General features: G+C 56.2%; 1 protein-coding gene across 6 annotated transcripts in view; it reads left to right on the forward strand.

Moving 5' to 3' along the window:
* The window catches only part of PTPRN2 (protein tyrosine phosphatase receptor type N2), a 1,009,611-nt gene extending 990,915 nt beyond the window's left edge, over nt 1–18,696 (forward strand). For all 6 annotated transcript variants that reach the window (XM_064367217.1, XM_064367124.1, XM_064367043.1 and 3 more), the window contains 2 exons: nt 8,087–8,160; nt 17,048–18,696. In XM_064367217.1, coding sequence (XP_064223287.1) covers nt 8,087–8,160; nt 17,048–17,119 — 146 coding nt within the window. In that variant the 3' untranslated portion in view covers nt 17,120–18,696. The remainder of the gene's footprint in view (nt 1–8,086; nt 8,161–17,047) is intronic.
* Nucleotides 18,697–18,913: the final 217 nt, after the last annotated feature.

The raw sequence follows: 18,913 nt of genomic DNA on the forward strand, positions 1-18,913 counted from the left end.
GGAACACAGGAACTATTCCACTTCGTTCCTTCTGGATCTGTAATAGCCCCATTCATCCTTTATTCGAATGCACTTAGTTAGGACCAAGCTTTTCTTCAGTTCTTCCAGAGGGTAGAGTTGGGAAAATGAACTCATGCAAGTCAAAGCCTCTCTCTCTCGAACACTTGACACACATTGTCATTACCTCCAAGAAAAAAAGAATACATTGCCTCCCTGCATTTGCAGAGCCTCAGAGTAAAACTGTAATAAAACTTGCCTGTGCTCATCCGGTTATTATCCGTGAGCAGGCTGCTGGAAGCCACGCGGAAGAATGGCGGTCAGGAGACAGCACGATGGTCCCCCGGCACACCCCCACCCATCCACGTTCACTCTCGTTTACCTGGGAGGATGTGGTCTAGTGCCACGAGCTGAGTCACATGGCTCGGTCAGCCAAGAGCCACAGTCCAAGAGAAATGAAGCAAGCCTTGCAAAGAGACACCAGTGGCATATTCGCCTGGGTTCCTTTAACTTCAAGTGGATTCTTTCCTTGTGACAAATAGTTTTAATACTTTAATACAAATATTATTTTAATGTTTTTTGTTTAATGGCTAACATTTTTTATCTAAAGCTAAAAAAAAAAAAACCTCTGTTGTCTTAAAAATGTATTTAACCAATGTATAAACTTTTAATGCAATGAGCCCTGAGTGAGTCAGAAAACAATGGTGAGAGCGATTCATGTTTGCTGAGCTGGGCACGGGGTGGTACCCAGGGCCATTCAGGTGCCAGTGGAGCATGCAGAGCCTGGTGTCTAAGGCTCCCTCTCTGGTCCACAGCAGCAAGAGAGGTGGGTCTTCCTGGGTGTCCCGGCCACGAGAGTGCCACCCAACCCCAGGGAGAAACCAGCTCAACCAGCGCTCACCACCCTGGGGTGCTGGCCAAGATGGCAGCCTGCATCACTTCCCTGTACATTCCCGATGTGACAACTCAAATTAGCCCCGATCAGGTAGCAGAAGGTGGCTGCACTGAGTCCACTGCATCTCATCGTCACGACGCTTCTTATGTGGAAACGCCTGGAACTTCTCTGTGGACTCGCCCTCTGTCCCCAATAGCCATTGTCAAAGTTCCTTTCTTTCCTTCCATCTGGACTTCCTTTGCGTGTGCTCTGACTCCTCGACTGTTTGCAGACTTTTTTATTTGAGCGTCACACCCACTGGGCCTTTCTGTTCACCTGGAATTTAACATGAGCTGCACCTTCACATTGTCAGCAAAATTAGATTTTTCAAGAGAGAATTCTATTTTAAATGCACCAGAGGGAGCTTTCTATGCAGTGGAGGCTTTAAATGAATCCTTTTACACTCAGCAAAGCCTTTCATCAAGTGAAGAGGGTCACATGCCCACCCTGTCCCACCCTGTCCCACCCTGCCCACCTAGCAGGTGCTTTATCAATGCCGGCGTGGTGCCACCTGCTCTGCCTGGCCGCACTCGTGCTCAGGAGGGCATGAGACCAGGCAGCACCCAGCGCCCAGCCTGAGCCCACCTGCCAGGGTCTGTCCCTTATGAAAGATCTCACGCATGAGTTCTATTAAAGCTTCTGTCTCCACCACACTTCACATAATGAATTCTTCTTAATTCTAGCATGCACGAAGCAGGAGCCATCCACAGCGGACAATTATTGGACTTAAACCATTACTGACCTAATGTTGGTGCCGTGCGCCCTTGAAGCATTAACTCCACTTCCTCCGCTGCTCGGCTTTGGTTTCAGGCGCAGTGTGATTCGGAGGCGTGTTCCCGTGCTGTTTTCTGTCTCAGCACGGTTCTCCCGTGTTTTCTGGGGATGACCTGGCAAGGCTTCTGCTGACCTTTTTTCACTTTTCCTCACTGAAAGGGAGCCACGATGTAGTGAAATTAGAGACTTGACCCATCACATTTCATCTGAGGACCCCGCGGCGGCTCCAGGAGGCAGCATCAGCACTGACCGTCTCAGAGATCACAGCACGCAGAGGAAGAACCCCTTCCTCGCCTCACCTGCTTCAGCTCCTGACGGCTTCATGGTCAGCCAGAATTCAGTGAGGGACCGTAGGGTCTCCGAGGATTCCACACTAGTGTCATGATACAGACAGCCCTTCAGAGGACGTCGCCATTGAAAATCATTCTAAAAAAGAATTTTCAGGGACTAAAAGAAACTACCGTACCCTAAGCCACCTGAAGGAGAGGTTTTAACTCGGCCCCAGATGAACCCTCAACGTGACATCTCGCGGGGCCGAGAGCTCCTTGTCTCTTGAATCAGACTATTTCTGCCACACCTGTTCCTCCTGAGGTTCATGACTCCTGTGACAGAAGCTGAGGGGTCCCCATAGAAGCCGCCACTGTCCTTGTGCCTGGAAGGCATCAGGGAACGTAACGGATTGGATTTCACTCTCTCTCTCCTAGAAGGGTTTGCTCAGGAGATCTGCGAAGCCGCCTGAGCATCAAATGTGTTTTGTGAATTCCAGGTAACCATGCCTCGTCTCACTGGACCCTGGAAACGGGAGGAAAGCCCCTCCAGAGGTGAGGTGGCCCACCCAGCTTCCCCGCCACGCCCGGCATAGGCGTGCAGAGCAGAACCCACACCTCAGCTCTGAAGCCCGAGCTTCCCTGCACCACCCGACACCACTCCACATCTGACGGCGACTCCAGCACTCCTGCCTTTAACTGGCCTTTTTTTGTGTTGGAAAAGTTTCTTAAAAGCCAATAGACAGCTTATGTTTTTAATTACACAAGACTGGCTGTAACACATTTTGTGTATTAGAACCTGGTTTCCAACCCAGCAGCGCACAGCCAAAGACAGACAGCGTGCTCTAAACGTGGGTGTGAGGCTGCAGCACATGGGGCTCCCTGGTTCTGCCCTCGGCCGTCCGCACCCACACGGTCCAGGCCAGCGTCACACTGAGGTCAGCGTCGGGCTGTGAGGAGTTACGAGACCCAGTGTTAGAAGGAGCCCGTGCCGTTCCCAGTTTACGAGCAGTTATTAACACGGCCAACAGCTTCCGCAAAATTACTTCCCTTCTGAATGAGAGGGCAGGTTTCCTTGTACATAGAAATGCTTCATCATTTTTATCAGGAAGCTATTTAGTTATGTTCTTGCTTTTTACACGTGGCAATTAAACAGCAAACGTCTTGCCCGTGCTTCTGGATGATTTCTAAAGAGCCAATCAAGTAGAATGTGGGGTGTGGGGTGTATGGTGGGTGTGTGGTGTGTGGTGTGTGTGGTCTGTGGTCTGTGGTGGGTGTGTGGTGTGGGGTGTGTGGTGGGTATGTGGTGTGTGGTGGGTATGTGGTGTGTGGTGTGTGTGTGGTATGGGGTGTGTGGTGTGTGTGGTCTGTGGTCTGTGGTGGGTGTGGGGTGTGGGGTGTATGGTGGGTGTGTGGTGTGTGGTGTGTGTGGTCTGTGGTCTGTGGTGGGTGTGTGGTGTGGGGTGTGTGGTGGGTATGTGGTGTGTGGTGGGTGTGTGGTGTGTGTGTGGTATGGGGTGTGTGGTGTGTGTGGTCTGTGGTCTGGTGGGTGTGGGGTGTGGGGTGTATGGTGGGTGTGTGGTGTGTGGTGTGTGTGGTCTGTGGTCTGTGGTGGGTGTGTGGTGTGGGGTGTGTGGTGGGTATGTGGTGTGTGGTGGGTGTGTGGTGTGTGTGTGGTATGGGGTGTGTGGTGTGTGTGGTCTGTGGTCTGTGGTGGGTGTGGGGTGTGGGGTGTATGGTGGGTGTGTGGTGTGTGGTGTGTGTGGTCTGTGGTCTGTGGTGGGTGTGTGGTGTGGGGTGTGTGGTGGGTATGTGGTGTGTGGTGAGTGTGTGGTGTGTGGTGGGTGTGTGGTGTGTGTGGTCTGTGGTTTGTGGTGGCTGTGGGGTGTGTGCTAGGTGTGCAGTGTGGGGTCTGTGTTGTGTGGTGGGTATGTGGTGTGTGGGGCTGTGGGGTGTGTGCTGGGTGTGTGGTGTCTGTGGTCTGTGGTGGGTGTGTGGTGTGGGGTGTGTGGTGGGTATGTGGTGTGTGGTGGGTGTGTGGTGTGTGGTGGGTGTGTGGTGTGTGTGGTCTGTGGTATGTGGTGGCTGTGGGGTGTGTGCTGGGTGTGCGGTGTGGGGTCTGTGTTGTGTGATGGGTATGTGGTGTGTGGGGCTGTGGGGTGTGTGCTGGGTGTGGGGTGTGTGGTGGGTGTGTGCTGGGTGTGGGGTATGTGGTGGGTGTGTGGTGTGTGCTGGGTGTGGGGTGTGTGGTGGGTGTGTGATGGGTGTGAGGTGTGTGATGGGTGTGGGGTGTGTGATGGGTGTGAGGTGTGTGATGGGTGTGGGGTGTGTGATGGGTGTGCGGTGTGGGGTCTGTGGTGTGTGGTGGGTGTGGGGTGTGTGGGGCTGTGGGGTGTGTGCTGGGTTGGGGTGTGATGTGTGGTGTGTGCTGGATGTGGGGTGTGGGGTGTGTGCTGGGTGTGGGGTGTGTGGTGGGTGTGTGGTGTGTGCTGGGTGTGGGGTGTGTGCTGGGTGTGTGCTGGGTGTGGGGTGTGTGCTGGGTGTGGGGTGTGTGCTGGGTGTGGGGTGCAGTGGGTGTGTGCTGGGTGTGGGGTGTGTGATGGGTGTGGGGTGTGTGGTGGCTGTGGGGTGTGTGGTGGTTGTGGGGTGCATCTGTGTGGTGTGTGCTGGGTGTGGGGTGCATCTGGCTGTGGGGTGTGGGGTGTGTAGTGGTTGTGGGGTGCATCTGGCTGTGTGGTATGTGCTGGCTGTGGGGTGTGGTGGTCGTGGGGTGCATCTGGCTGTGTGGTGTGGGGTGTGTGGTGGGTGTGTGGTGTGTGTGTGGTATGGGGTGTGTGGTGTGTGTGGTCTGTGGTCTGTGGTGGGTGTGTGGTGTGGGGTGTGTGGTGGGTGTGTGGTGTGTGATGGGTGTGTGGTGTGTGTGGTCTGTGGTGTGTGGTGGCTGTGACGTGTGTGCTGGGTATGCAGTGTGGGGTCTGTGGTGTGTGGTGGGTGTGTGGTGTGTGGGGCTGTGGGGTGTGTGCTGGGTTGGGGTGTGATGTGTGGTGGGTTGTGTGTGGTGGGTGTGTGCTGTGGTGGGTGTGTGGTGTGTGCTGGATGTGGGGTGTGGGGTGTGTGCTGGGTGTTGGGTGTGTGGTGGGTGTGTGATGGGTGTGGGGTGTGTGGTGGTCGTGGGGTGCGTCTGGCTGTGGGGTGTGGGGTGTGGTGGTCGTGGGGTGTGTCTGGCTGTGGGGTGTGGGGTGTGTGGTGGTCGTGGGGTGCGTCTGGCTGTGGGGTGCATCTGGCTGTGGGGTGTGGGGTGTGTGGTGGTTGTGGGGTGCGTCTGGCTGTGGGGTGTGGGATGTATAGAGGTCGTGGGGTGCGTCTGGCTGTGGGGTGCAGGGTGTGTGGTGGTCATGGGGTGCATCTGACTGTGGGGTGTGGTGGTCGTGGGGTGCGTCTGGCTGTGGGGTGTGGTGGTCATGGGGTGCATCTGGCTATGTGGTGTGTGCTGGCTGTGGGGTGTGTAGCGGTCGTGGGATGCATCTGGCTGTGAGTGTGGGGTGTGTAGCAGTCGTGGGGTGCATCTGGCTGTGAGTGTGGGGTGTGTAGCGGTCGTGGAGTGCATCTGGCTGTGAGTGTGGGGTGTGTAGCAGTCGTGGGGTGCATCTGGCTGTGGGATGTGGGGTGTGTAGCGGTCGTGGGGTGCATCTGGCTGTGAGTGTGGGGTGTGTAGCGGTCGTGGGGTGCATCTGGCTGTGGGGTGCCGGTCACCAGGTGGCCTTCCTTTGGGTGAGCTCCCTCTGTGGTCTGTGTTTAGCCTGAGCCTCTTTGCTGACTTGAGGTGCTTGAAAGATGCTGTGAATTGAGCTGACTTCTCCTTCTACCTACAGTTGTGGCCGCTTTCACATTTAAATTGCAGCAAAGTTCTAGGGACCGCGTGTCCAGAAGCCACAGCTCCTAGCAAAGTTACAGTCACAGGTGCAACAGACGACGTGGGGCGTTTCTGAGACTTTTTTGGCTGACTCACCGTTCGGGCCGTGGAGCTGAGACTAACCTCGCGCTCTGCATGTAGGGACTTGATTTTCGTAAGACAAACTTGTGTCAGAGAGGCCGCCCCTGCGTCGTTTCTGCTGTGATTCTGGTGTGCAGAGGGCCCGCGGGAAGAGGAAGAGAGGAAGGGGCTTCCTCAGCGCCACAGTCATGGCCGCAGGAGGGGTCCTTAGGCTTCCTCCCTTCCTCTCTACCATTTAACAAACTTACCCGTTTGTGTCAGGCTGTTTTAATTGTATGGGTTTCCTTTAAAAAAAAAGATTGTATTTACTGTGGCCTTGTCGACTTCTGAAGCCTCTGGACACCCAAAGAGAAGGCGTGAGGCCACCCGGGCACCAGACCTGGCCTTCCGCCCGCATGAGCTGCCAGCCAGTCCCCGGCAGCCCAGCTCACAGGGGCTGCCCCAAAGCAGCGGCCCCTTTCCTGCTGCAGAGGCTCTGGCTTAAAAGGCGGTGGCCCTCATGCTGTTCCCTGCCCAGGAGAGGGGGGTCCTTTGGCCAGGGGATGGGAGCTGGAGGGACGGGCGGCTTAGTCCCAGCGGTGGCTCCCATCACCATGAGCCTGGCCCCAGCGGGGGTGTCTCCGCCTTCTGTGCTCAAGGGTGGAGAGGCGCACCGGGTGGGACAGGCTTGGTGGGTGGGGTGGTCCTCTTGTGTCCCGGCCTCCCTGGTGGACCGCCTGCCCCACCGCAGGGCTGTCCTGACGGCCGGATTCTCCGCGCGGCCTGCTTTGCTTTCCCTTCGTGCAGACATGACATTTGGCCCCAATGCGTGTCCTCCCCGGCCTCCTCGCCACCCCTGCCCTTCCTCCTGGCTGCCTGCAGCTCTGAAGCAGACCCTGTGGCTTGGAGGCGCTTCGCATGATCCTCCTGGAGCCCAAGCCCCCACCGGCTTCTCGGTTGCCACCCCGTGAAGCCACGGAACCACAGGGAGAGGAAACTGAGGAGCCCTAGGAATTGTAAACCCGCTCTCCTGACTCGCTGGGTGAGGAATGTGGTGTGCGCCCCGGTTGTGGCCGGAGAGAAAGGCCCAGAGCCCACCTGACTGCCGGCCCCCCGGGGCCTCCTCAGGTCCTCAGCCAGCACCATCCTGCCGGTGGTAGTCGGGGTTCCAGTGAGAGCAGCCTCCTCCTCTCTGCGGCTGGGACAAGCCGTTGGTCGTGTGTGTTTCCTCACCTGCGACCGGGGTGACCACAGTTCTCGGTTCACCGTGTTCGGTAGAGGTGACGTGAAGTGCCCGGCACCCATGTGGGTTTCCCTGTGGGACACTGGCCCGCTTCGGGGCCGCCTCCTCTCCTCATCCTGCACCTCTCTGCGTTTCTCATCCCGGCGGTCATGTCCTCTCTCCCCTCTCGACTGCCACACGCTGGAGAGGCTGGGACCCTGTCTTGCTCATCATCCTTCTATAAAGAACCTAGCAAGATGGAAAGGCAGGAATATGTGTTGGGTTAATTATAAGCTTAAAATTTTAAACTGAAATAGTATGACGTGCGTGTAGCTGGCGTCGCCTGCCGTGAGAGAGGTGCCGTTTATAGGAGGATGGAGCTTTCGGTGAAATGCCGAGCTGAGAGGGTGGCTGCCTTCACCTGGGCCCGAAACGTGGAAGCCTCGAGTTTAAAAAGCCAGGAATTCGATAGTTAAAGGTCAATATTAAGGTTGAGTCGATTAATCTAAATTGATCTGATTTTTCACTTCTTTAAATTAAAATATAATCCCGTGCCATCAGAATCAAAGTGTACATACTGCTTCCTGTGATTCACCTCATCTCTAACGCATCACAAAAAAAAGAGAAGCGAGAGAGCTTCGGCTTCCGACGGCGACGGCTGCTGTCGGGAAGAATCTAGACGGGCACCTTGTATCCATTTATCAGCCCAGCTTTCTGGAATTCATGCTAATGAAAGCTGCCCCTGCTTGGTGTTCTATACGAACACTGAAATTGCAGCGGCTGCCACGCCTGCTGAGGGATGAATGTCATAGTTTTCAATCGGCCTCTCAGCCCGGGGGAACGTGGCCGGCAGGAGATTGACAGATGCGGCGTGGATTACCTCGTGCTCTGAACTCAGCCCAATTTGTGGTTTGTTGCAGGTGCTAAAGAGATTGATATCGCCGCGACCCTGGAGCACTTGAGGGACCAGAGACCCGGCATGGTCCAGACCAAGGTACTGCTGTCCCTCCTCTGGGACATGGGCCCATGGAAGGTGCCTCTCTGCGGCGTGTTCCTGAGGGGAGTGCGGGGAGGGCCTGGTTAACATGAGCTGCACGCCGATCGCTCTGCTCTGGCCGGCCTCATCCACGCCCGTCCTGCATGGGCGGGGGCACATCTGGGCCCCAGAGGTCCACTGGTGATCCCTGCAGCACCTCCGACGCAGCCGCATCTCACGTCGTAGGAACTCGATTCACCGGCACTTTCGGTTCCTGGATTGGGGGTTGGGGGGAAGGCGGCGTTTTTGTAAAACGAGGGTGACGATAAATCCCAGAATGCTCAGGATGGTGTTCCGGGCTCGCTGATCGCCGCCCGGCCTCCCAGGGCCTGCGCCGTGCGGACGCCCCAGGGCACAGCATACTCCCACACCCAGAATCGCTCACACTTGCTGCGGAGGCCAGTTTGCAGCAACAGGGCGATTGTAACGAAAATCTCGGGTGATTTTGTGAAAGTTCTTTATTAGTCTCAGGACACTATATTTTCTTAGGTTTTCGGTTTGTTTTTGAGACAGAGTCTCGCTCTGTCGCCCAGGCTGGAGTGCAGTGGCGCAATCTTGGCTCACCGCAACCTCAGCCTCCCAGGTGCATGTGATTCTCTTGCCTTCGCCTCCTGAGCAAAAAAAAAAACCACACACAGAAATAATCCACCAGCCCTCCACCCAGCTTCCCCAGATGTGAACACCTCGGATAGCCACAGCACAGTGACCAAGCCCAGGAAGTCGGCATCGGCACACCACTGACTGACCGACAGGCGTGGACCGATGCCCACGTGCCCCATCAGGGAGCTTCCCTGGAGCGGGACACGCTCACAGCTACCACGTGGGGGCATCACGGCTCCTCTGGCGTCCAGGACGCTTCACAGCCATGAGGTCTTCTAGCGCGCCAGCGGCCTTGCTCTGTCTTTGTGGAACGCCTCTTGGCTGGGGTGTGCCGCGTCCCCCGTGGTCAGGGCAGGGGGACAGGAATGTCCCTCGTGAGTGGACAGCATGTCCACACCCACTGACGCACGTGTCTGGAGGTCTCTGCATGGCTGGGTGAGGATTTTTCCCTGTGCGGTTACTCAGTGCCTCGCGAGAGAAGCTGGGACGTGTGCACATCTATCTCTCTTTGTGCGGGTTCACCACAGCACTCGGCACGTACAGCGAAGCCATCGAGAGAGGAGGTGACACAGGACAGCTGCTGCTCCAGTGACAAGGACTTCCCAGGTTTTGTGCCACGGAAGGAAGGTCCGTCTTGCTGCACTGACCATCCCCCTGGAGTGGCTGCCTGGTAGTGAAAGAGGTGGCCTTGTCAAGGCAGGCACATGCCACCTTCCAGCTGGCCCTGTGTCGCTGGATGGAGGAGGCCATGGATGCCGGGAGAATGGGGCACGTGTAGCCGGGAACGGACGGCGAGTGCCGCCTCAGGCAAGAGTGATCGTGACTCCACACCGAGGCCACTCTGGGACAAGCCCCAGGAAACCACACATTGGAATCCGTTTCCTCCCCCACCTCTGCCTGCCTCTCAGTCACCCTCTTCCCTCCAGATAGGTGAGTTTGCCCAGAACACACACTGGCTTTAGGATGGGTCTGGGCAAAATCCTTGCAAGGAGATATCTTCTTGCCAAAAGTGAAAAAAATTGCAAAGAGCAAACCCTGTAAGCCTCTGGTGTGTGTCCCGTTTGCCAAAACAAGCCCCTCCCAGCACACAGATGGCTGAGGGGGTGCAGGGTGGTCCCAAGACCCTTCCTGAACTGAGGCTCTTCAGGACTCATCAGACAAAAAGGAAGCCACAGTCAAGATCATTGCATGCCAGGTACTCCATTCTATTCTATTTTTAAATGGCAAGATGATAGCAAAGACATGGAATCAACCTAAACACCCATCAGTGAAAAGACTGGATAAAGAAAGTATGGTACATATATACGATGGAGTACTACGCAGCCGTGAAAAGGAACGAGATCACGTCCTTTGCAGGGATGTGGGTGGGGCTGGAAGCTGTTATCCTCAGCAAACAAATGCAGGAACAGAAAAGCAAGCACCACATGTTCTCACTTATAAGTGAGAGCTGAACAGTGAGAACACATGGACACCGGGAGGAGAGCACCACACACGGGAGCCCGTAAGGGGGGAAGCGGGAGGGAGAGCAGCAGGATACAGAGCTGATGCATGGAGCGCTTAACACCTCGTTGATGGGTGATAGGTGCGCAAACCACCATGCCCACGTTGACCTGTGACACACCTGCCCGCCCTGCACATGTATCCCAGAACTTCGAATAAAACCAAACTTAAATAAATAAACAAATGGCAAGGTGACACGTACACACCCTGGCCCTGTTGCCCAGATCACTTTGTGACCTGAAGCCCCGTTTTCTGCACTCCAGCAGCCTCCTGGCTGCTTCCGTCTTGGACCGGGCGTCCGCAGGGGTTCACCCCGTTCGGGAGCTGTCTTGGAGCATGCACATAAATCAGTCCTGAAACTTCAAGGCAGGGGAAATGGGAACCACGCGAAAGTCACCACCTTGTCGTTATCTCTGACTGTGCTGCCCAGCGACACCCTGAGAGTCAGCTTCCTCCAGAGGTTCAATTTCACAAAAAGATAGAAAAATGATTTGGGCAAAATGGTGCCATCCATTCTGAACGCTTGCTTCTGCGAAGCCAAGAGGAGGCCGTCTGCAACTCCTTTGAACGCAGGAAGTCACGTCGCCTCGTTTGGAGCTGAAGACCAGGAAGGAACAAGCCGATGTTGGTGAGCGCCCAGAGTCGGTGGCCAGGATGACCACAGGCCCTGACAGCAAAACATCATCATTGTGGTGAAAAAGATGACCCTCAGGATAGCTGTTTCCTTCCTGGAATTTGGGTCAAAAAGAAAACATTTCACCAGTGCCCACTGAGCATTTGGCAACTTAGTCTCTGATTACAAACTCCATCATCTTAGAAGACAAGACTGGGCACCCAGAGGCCAAACGGCAGCTCAGGATGCAACACCACACGAGCTGCCAGACAGGCGGCACACTCACATAGCCACGCACCTCACACACACGTGCACACAGCGCACACCCCACACACTCCTACACACCCACACATGCAGTGTACACCCATATGCAGGCACCTGCACACACCCATGCACACCTGCACACACCCACACACTCCTACACACCCCCACATATGGTGTATACTAATGCAGACATGCACACTGCACACATGGTGCACACCCCCCCACACACCCACATGCACATGCAGGCACACTGCACACACCTACACACACCCACACACACCTGCACACGGCGCACACCCCACACACCTACACACCCACACATGCAGTGTACACCCATATGCAGGCACCTGCACACACCCATGCACACCTGTGCACACCTGCACACCCCCACATATGGTGTATACTAATGCAGACATGCACACTGCACACATCTGCACACATGGTGCACACCCCCACACACCCCCACATGCACAGGCAGGCACACTGCACACACCTACACGCACCTGCACACACCCACACACACTCGTACACACCCCCACATATGGTGTATACTAATGCAGACATGCACACTGCACACACCTGCACACATGGTGCACACCCCCACACACGCACATGCAGGCACAGTGTGCACACACACCTGCACACACCCGTGCACACTTGCACACACAACACACCTGCACACACCCACACACACTCCTACACACCCCCACATATGGTGTATACTAATGCAGACATGCACACTGCACACACCTGCACACATGGTGCACACCCCCCCACACACACATGCAGGCACAGTGTGCGCACACACCTGCACACACCCGTGCACACTTGCACACACAACACACCCACCCATGGTGTACACCCATGTGCAGACACTGCTTACACATCTGCACACACCCATGCACATCTGCACACACTCCTATACACCCCCACACCACACCCACACATATGGTGTATACCCACATGCAGACATGCACTGTGTATGCACACACCTATACACACCTGCACACACACTAGTGTATACCCACATGCAGTCGTGCACACCTGCACACACCTGTGCACTCACCTACACACCCATACATACAGTATACACCCACATGCAGTCATGCACACTGTGCACACACCCCCACACACTCCTACACACCCACACATACGGTGCACACCCACATGCAGACATGCACACTGTGCACACACCTGCACACACACTTGCACACATGGCACACACCACACCCACATGTGGTGCACACCCACACAGCCATGCACACTGTGCACACACCCATGCACAGCTGCACCACTGTACACACAGTGCACATCCACACAGCCATGGACACTACACATGCACATACCTGCACAGCTGCACACACCCCCACACACCCATGCACATGGTGCACACAGCCACATACACTGCACATACCCACACATCTGTGCACACCTGCACCGCTGCACACATTCCCCCACACACCCACACACAGTGCACATCCACACACAGCTGCATGCATGCATGCACACCGGCACAGCCTCACAAACACTCCACATGCACACACCTTCAGAAGACTTGAGGGTGCCGGACAAGGCTGAAATCACACCTCTCTCCGTCTGTGCGTCTGTTGTAGATGGGTTCTTCTCTTCCTTCCACACACCTCACAGGTTTCCCCTTTAACCAAGAACTTTAACTCACTCCTGTGCACAATGGTATGTCCTCTTTCACATTTGTCAGTTCCAGAAGTAGAGCCAGTGATGAGTGTGTCCCACACCCAAGAAGCCCCGTACCCTCCTCACTGGACAGGAAGCCCCCCAGCACCCTCCTGACTGGACAGAAGGCCCCCCCAGCGCCCTCCTCACTGGACAGGAAGCCCCCCAGCACCCTCCTCACTGGACAGAAGGCCCCCCCACGCCCTTCTCACTGGACAGAAGGCCCCCCCCCGCGCCCTTCTCACTGGATGGGAAGCCCCCCCAGCACCCTCCTGACTGGACAGAAAGCCCCCCCACGCCCTTCTCACTGGATGGGAAGCCCCCCAGCACCTTCCTCACTGGACAGGAAGCCCCCCAGCGCCCTCCTCACTGGACAGGAAGCCCCCCAGCGTCCTCCTCACTGGACAGAAGGCCCCCCCACCACGCCCTTCTCACTGGATGGGAAGCCCCCCCACCACGCCCTTCTCACTGGATGGGAAGCCCCCCCAGCACCCTCCTCACTGGACGGGAGCCCTCCCTCGCCTTCCTCACGTGTTGGGAGCCCCCGCGCATCTCCACACGGTGCCCATGTGTCACTGTCCCCTACCTGCCGTCTTCACGTCTGCATTTGAGTTTCTTCCTTCCCCATTTTCTTCTACACCAGCCCCTTGTCCTAAAGCCCAACCTCAGCCTCTTCCTCAGATGTGCCCCGTGTAGGTCCTCGGTCCCAGAAGCAGGGCCTTGGCCCAGACATGCTTCTTTCTCTCCCACCCTGCACAGCACCGGAGTGACAGACACGACTCCATCGCACACAGCCCAGTCCACGCCCACACGTCAGCCCCAGGCCTGCAGCCCACTTCTCCCAAGGCCTCCCGTGCCACTGAAACTGTTCATTTCCATAGCTCTCCATCTCTCCGCCTCTCTCCGTCTCTATCTCTCTGCCTCTCTCCATCTCTCTCTGTCTCTCTCCATCTCTCTCTGTCTCTCTCCATCTCTCTCTGTCTCTCTGTCTCTCTCCATCTCTCTCTACCTCTCTCTGTCTCTCTCCACCTCTCTCTGTCTTTCTATCTCTCTCTGTCTCTCTCCATCTCTCTCTGTCTCTCTGTCTCTGTCTCTCTCCGTCTCTCTCTGTCTCTCTCCGTCTCTCTCCACTTCTCTCCATCTCTCTCCATGTGTCTCCGTCTCTCCATCTCTGTCCCTCTGCCCCATCGTACACATACAGTGCCTAGTCCCTAACTTTGGCAGGGCTCAACTCTCAGGATGTGGCTTGGAGCTGGTCTACTTTTGTGAAAAGAGAAGCTGAAGGTGACAGACACAGGAAGCTGTTTCATCCTCACCCCGTTCTGAGAGGTGCGGAGGAAGCTGCCCCGCCTGGTGTGGGCGCCTCCTGGAGGGCACGGGAGGTCCGAGACACGCTCGCTGCCGCCTAACTCCAGCCAGGCCTTTGTTTACACCTGCGGGATTACAAATGTAAACATAAGCACAAATAGAAATCCGAGCAGCCCCCACGAAGCTCCACAGCTTCCAGCCCTGGCTGACTCCGGCCCTGGCTGACCCCAACCCCAGCAGCAGGTGTCCGAGAGCCACGGCCGCTCCTGCAGCCTCCATCCCTCCACCCAACTACGCGGGCACCCTGTGGTTGTCCCGGGCCAGCCTGAGGCGAGTGTTCCCATGTGCTGTCCAGCGTGGACCCAGGGTTGGTGAGCAGACAGCCTGACCCAGCCGGAGCCTGGCTCAGCCGTCCCGCCTCAGCCACTTCTCCACGGGGCATGCAGGTCAACTGGAAGAAGCTGTGGACCTTTCTCCAGCAGCCCTCAAATCTTATTTTAGGATACTTTCAAAAATGCTTTCTTGCTCAGGATGTCCTGTCTCAGCCCCTCAAATGTCCTGTCTTTGCAAACCCAGGAGGCTTTGCGCCTCCTGCTCAGACTGCTGGCGCTGAGATGCACTCTAGCTAAAATGGCCTTCTGGCCATCTACTGCTATTGTATTTCACTCCTTTGAAATAAGCTCCAGATGCTGGCATTTTCCCAGCCTACGCGGGTTCCAGGGTGCGGTCTAGGTGATATTCGCACAGCCGATGCTGCTCTGAATGTGGCCACCGACCCTCGAGGGCCCACAGGGCATAGACGCTGCATCCCGGCGCTGACACGATAAAGGACGAGCCCCTGTCCCCTCAAACAGCAGCCCTGAGACTCACAGCACCCTTCCAGGAAGTGCCCCCTCCTCCCGCCAGCCGATGCCCATGGGGCTCAGCGGGCCCCGAGTAAGGTGCCCAGTGCACACCAGCCACGCACCCAGCCAAGCGTCCTCTCCCTTGGGCCAAAGAGGGTGGTAACAGTGCCAAACGTGGCCAGTGAATGGAGCACCAGTCTCCGCGGCCCGGGTCCCTCTCTGCTGCTCTGTCTGGCGACTGTGCAGTGTGAATGGTTACGACGGAGACCCTGGTGTAGCTGACCTGCCTGTCTTCTCCCCTAGCGTGAATGTTGTGCTTGCCGCTGGTTGCCCAAGTGGCAGCTCTGAGTGATCAGCCCCCAGCCTGGGCATCAGCGCCGTCCAGCCTCCGCGTGTGATGGGGCTGCGGGGCGGCAGCCCTTCTCTATTCTCCCTTAAAGATCGTTTCTCAGGTGAGGTTTCCAGTGTGTCACAAGATGTAAATGGGTAGATGACACTCACATTCCCGAAAAGCCACGCTTCGTTCTGGGCCTTTCCGAGTCCTCACGAAGCCTTGGTGGGTGCCCCGGCAGCCCAGCACGCGGGAGGATGGCCTGGGCGGCTGTGGGTGTGGATTTTCCTGGATCCTCTAAACAGCACCTTCATGAACAAACTCGGTGTGAGAGACGGGGCAGGAACCGGCATCCAGGCAGAACACTTCCCAGCACAGCCAGACCCGAGCCCCTCCCCGTCCAGGGGCAGCTCCCACGTGATTTCCAGGAGAGGAACGGTGCCTCCTGCCAGTGCAGAGGTGGGAGAGACAGGCGCACACGGACGCACCTTCACAGCGCCCGGACGCGACCACCGCGCTCAGCTGACTCCTTTAATAACGGCTTCCAACACGCCCACTAAGAGGCCCTGTGGCCATGCCAGCAAGGGCGGTGTGGCCCCCAGCGGACCCTCCATCAGCCTCAGCGTGGGAGATGTGAAAGGAGAAGCTGTCTTGTCTCAAAATGGGCATAACGTTATTCTCCACATTTGTGTTACACACTAAACATTCAGAAATGGAAATTAACCATGTTTTATTCAGGGCTACTCTGTTCCTTAAATGAGCAAGTATTTACCAGTGACAGGGCTTTCCTTCCAGAAGCTGCTGGCTGGGGAGCAGGGTGCTTGCCGTCACCGTCCGTGTGTCCTCGGCTGTAGCTGGAGTGCTGCGGCCTGCTCTCGGGTTTTCCACAGCAGTGTTTTGAGCTGGAAACGGAAGAGCATGAGGAAATCAGCATTTATCCACCTCAGCTGCGGGAGAGGACACAGTTCTGCTCTCCGGTGCTAAGCCTGGGTCTTTGGAGGTGCGAACAGTCCTGGCGTCATGAACCCGTCCCTCAGGCCCACTGGATGCTCTTGGCAGGCTGGCATGCAAGGGAGGGGTGCCCTCCGGTGTGCCTGCCCGAGTGGCTGTGGACGTGCACCCGCCGAGCCAGGAGGGGTGTGGAGAAGGGGCGGTGTCTTGGCACGTGGAGTGGAGTGGGTTTGGGCTGAGTAACAGGTGGATCTCAAAAGCGATCACACCACACTTTCAAGGACAGAAACGCCCAAGCTTGGCCCTCAGAGTGAGTTTTAATGGCCACGTCCGTCTGGTGTCTGCACCTGCCCCTCCCTCCGTCCACCAAGGCGGGCGGCCATGAGGAGGCATCCTGCAGTCATAGGGTCAGAAGGACGGGTCAGGATTCAGGGAGCCGTTTCCTTCCCGCTGCTTCTGTGGGCAGCTTCTCCCCCAGGGGGAAGATGAGGCTATCTATTGCAAGAGAAATTCCAGTTGCGTCGGTGTCCCAAACCAAAGGGTCCACTTCCCTCTCTAAGGAAAACTGAGCCTTTCACTTTTGTTGCTAAACAGTTTCTGCAAAAGAGCCCATGGAGCTGACGCTGCAGTGGGAAGGGGGGAGGACGCCGCAGTCATTTCATTTGCCCGGCGCTGACGCCGCAGAAGGAAGGGGGGAGGACGCCGCTCTCATCGGCTCTTCTCTCCTTTCTCGCCCTGCAGGAGCAGTTTGAGTTCGCGCTGACAGCCGTGGCTGAGGAGGTGAACGCCATCCTCAAGGCCCTTCCCCAGTGAGCGCCACGGCCTCGGGGGCCTCGGGGGCGCCCCCGCCCCACGGATGTCGTCAGGGATGGTGATCCGACTTTAATTGTGTGTCTTCTATTATAACTGCATAGTAATAGGGCCCTTAGCTCTCCCGTAGTCAGTGCAGTTTAGCAGTTAAAATGTGTACTTTTGTTTAATCAAACAATAATAACGAGACATTTGTGGGAAAATCTGGTTATGGGTGGAGGGGAATCGGTTCATCGATTTTCACTTTCTTAAAAAAATACTTTTTCTTAAAGCACCCATCACATTCTTACATGCAAGTAAGGTTGCGTTAATGATGCCGCAGCCAGCCTGTTGGAGGCGGTTTGCAGGAAGAGTGTGCTTGCCCGCTGCCACTTTCCGGGGGCGGATCTGCCATGCAGGAGCAGGGGAGGCTGGCTGCATGCCGCCAACCACCCGGCACACAAGTCACATTTGGCATTTGTCTTCAAGACCATTTCTCACTGGGAGAAGCCACTGGGACAGAACCGAACGTCCTGCAGCTTCAGGGCAAGGGAGACAGTCACGGCGTCTGCACTCCCATCAGCATCAGCACTGCCCTGAGCGCCATGGACAGCCCCCCGCAGCCACACCTGCCACCCCCAGGAGAGATTCACGGGCTTCCCCAGGGACAGACACCCGCTTGAGGCTGGCACTCCCCAACCTCACCTTTGCAAAGTCACAGCTGCACCCAACACTGAGACGTGTTTTTAATGTTAAAATATTGATTTCTACATTACGAAAACAGATGCCCCCTGAATGCCTGCCTGAGAGATAACAAGAACCAGGAACAAGAAGTCTGGGCATTTAGCAAGCGGTGAGGGTCCTGGGAGCACCAACCCTGCCCGGCCCCTGCTGTCTCCTCCAGCACGTCCCAGAGACGCCCGAGAGCGTCTCCCGGGAGAAGAGGAGACGCAGGGAGACCTCACGTGCCGCTTAGAGCCGGGAAGGGAAGTGAGAGGCGCACCCAGCCGCCCTGCCACCTCTTCCTGGGATCACTTAGCCACGTGTTTTCACGTCATGTAAACCTAAGCACACAGAGATGATTCAGATTTGACAAAATGACATCTGTGTATCAGATTTGCCATCACCCCCTACCCCAGAAATAGGACAATTCGCTTCATTAACCCAGAACGATCACATGGAAGACGGCGCAGAGGCGGCCGTGTGGGCTGCAGATTTCCCGCGTAGGGTTGAGGGTAGAAAAGGCGCCTCCACCCTGCCGCTCCCCACAGCGTTCCTCCCGTCTTGACAGATCAGAGGCGCCAAAGGCAGGAGCAGAGGGAAAGCGGCCTGCTGAACGGACGGAGCGATGCCAAAATACCGCTTATGCCCGCACGTGGTATTGTCATGAACATCTGCTTTCATATCGCTGTCATTTCTTTCCAAAATTATTTCTCTCTATCTGGAATTTAAATAATTAATAGAATGAATTTATCTGAATATAGGAAGCATATACCTACTTGTAATTTCTAACTCTTTATGTTTCAAGAGAAAGCCTCCAGTGTGAAATATATATATATATATTTAATTGTGTCATATTAAACTTCTGATTTCACATTCAAGCGGTCTCTGTTTGGGGAGGGGAACAACTGCTTCCCGGCCGTCTGTCCTAAGGCCCCGAACATGTATTTAGACGCCGAAACAAACTGGATGTTGTCTAGAGCTGCGGGTCGTGGTGCTGCTTTATTCGCAGCATTAGGTGTGTGCCAAGGGCCAGGGCGTCACTGTCCCACACGTGCCCTCCGTGCCCCTCCGTGCCCGGCACCCCCTGGGTTCAGC

The sequence above is a fragment of the Aotus nancymaae genome, unplaced genomic scaffold, assembly GCF_030222135.1.
Source record: "Aotus nancymaae isolate 86718 unplaced genomic scaffold, 86718_ANA_hifiasm-v0.15.2.pri h1tg000002l, whole genome shotgun sequence".
Classification (NCBI taxonomy): domain Eukaryota; kingdom Metazoa; phylum Chordata; class Mammalia; order Primates; family Aotidae; genus Aotus; species Aotus nancymaae.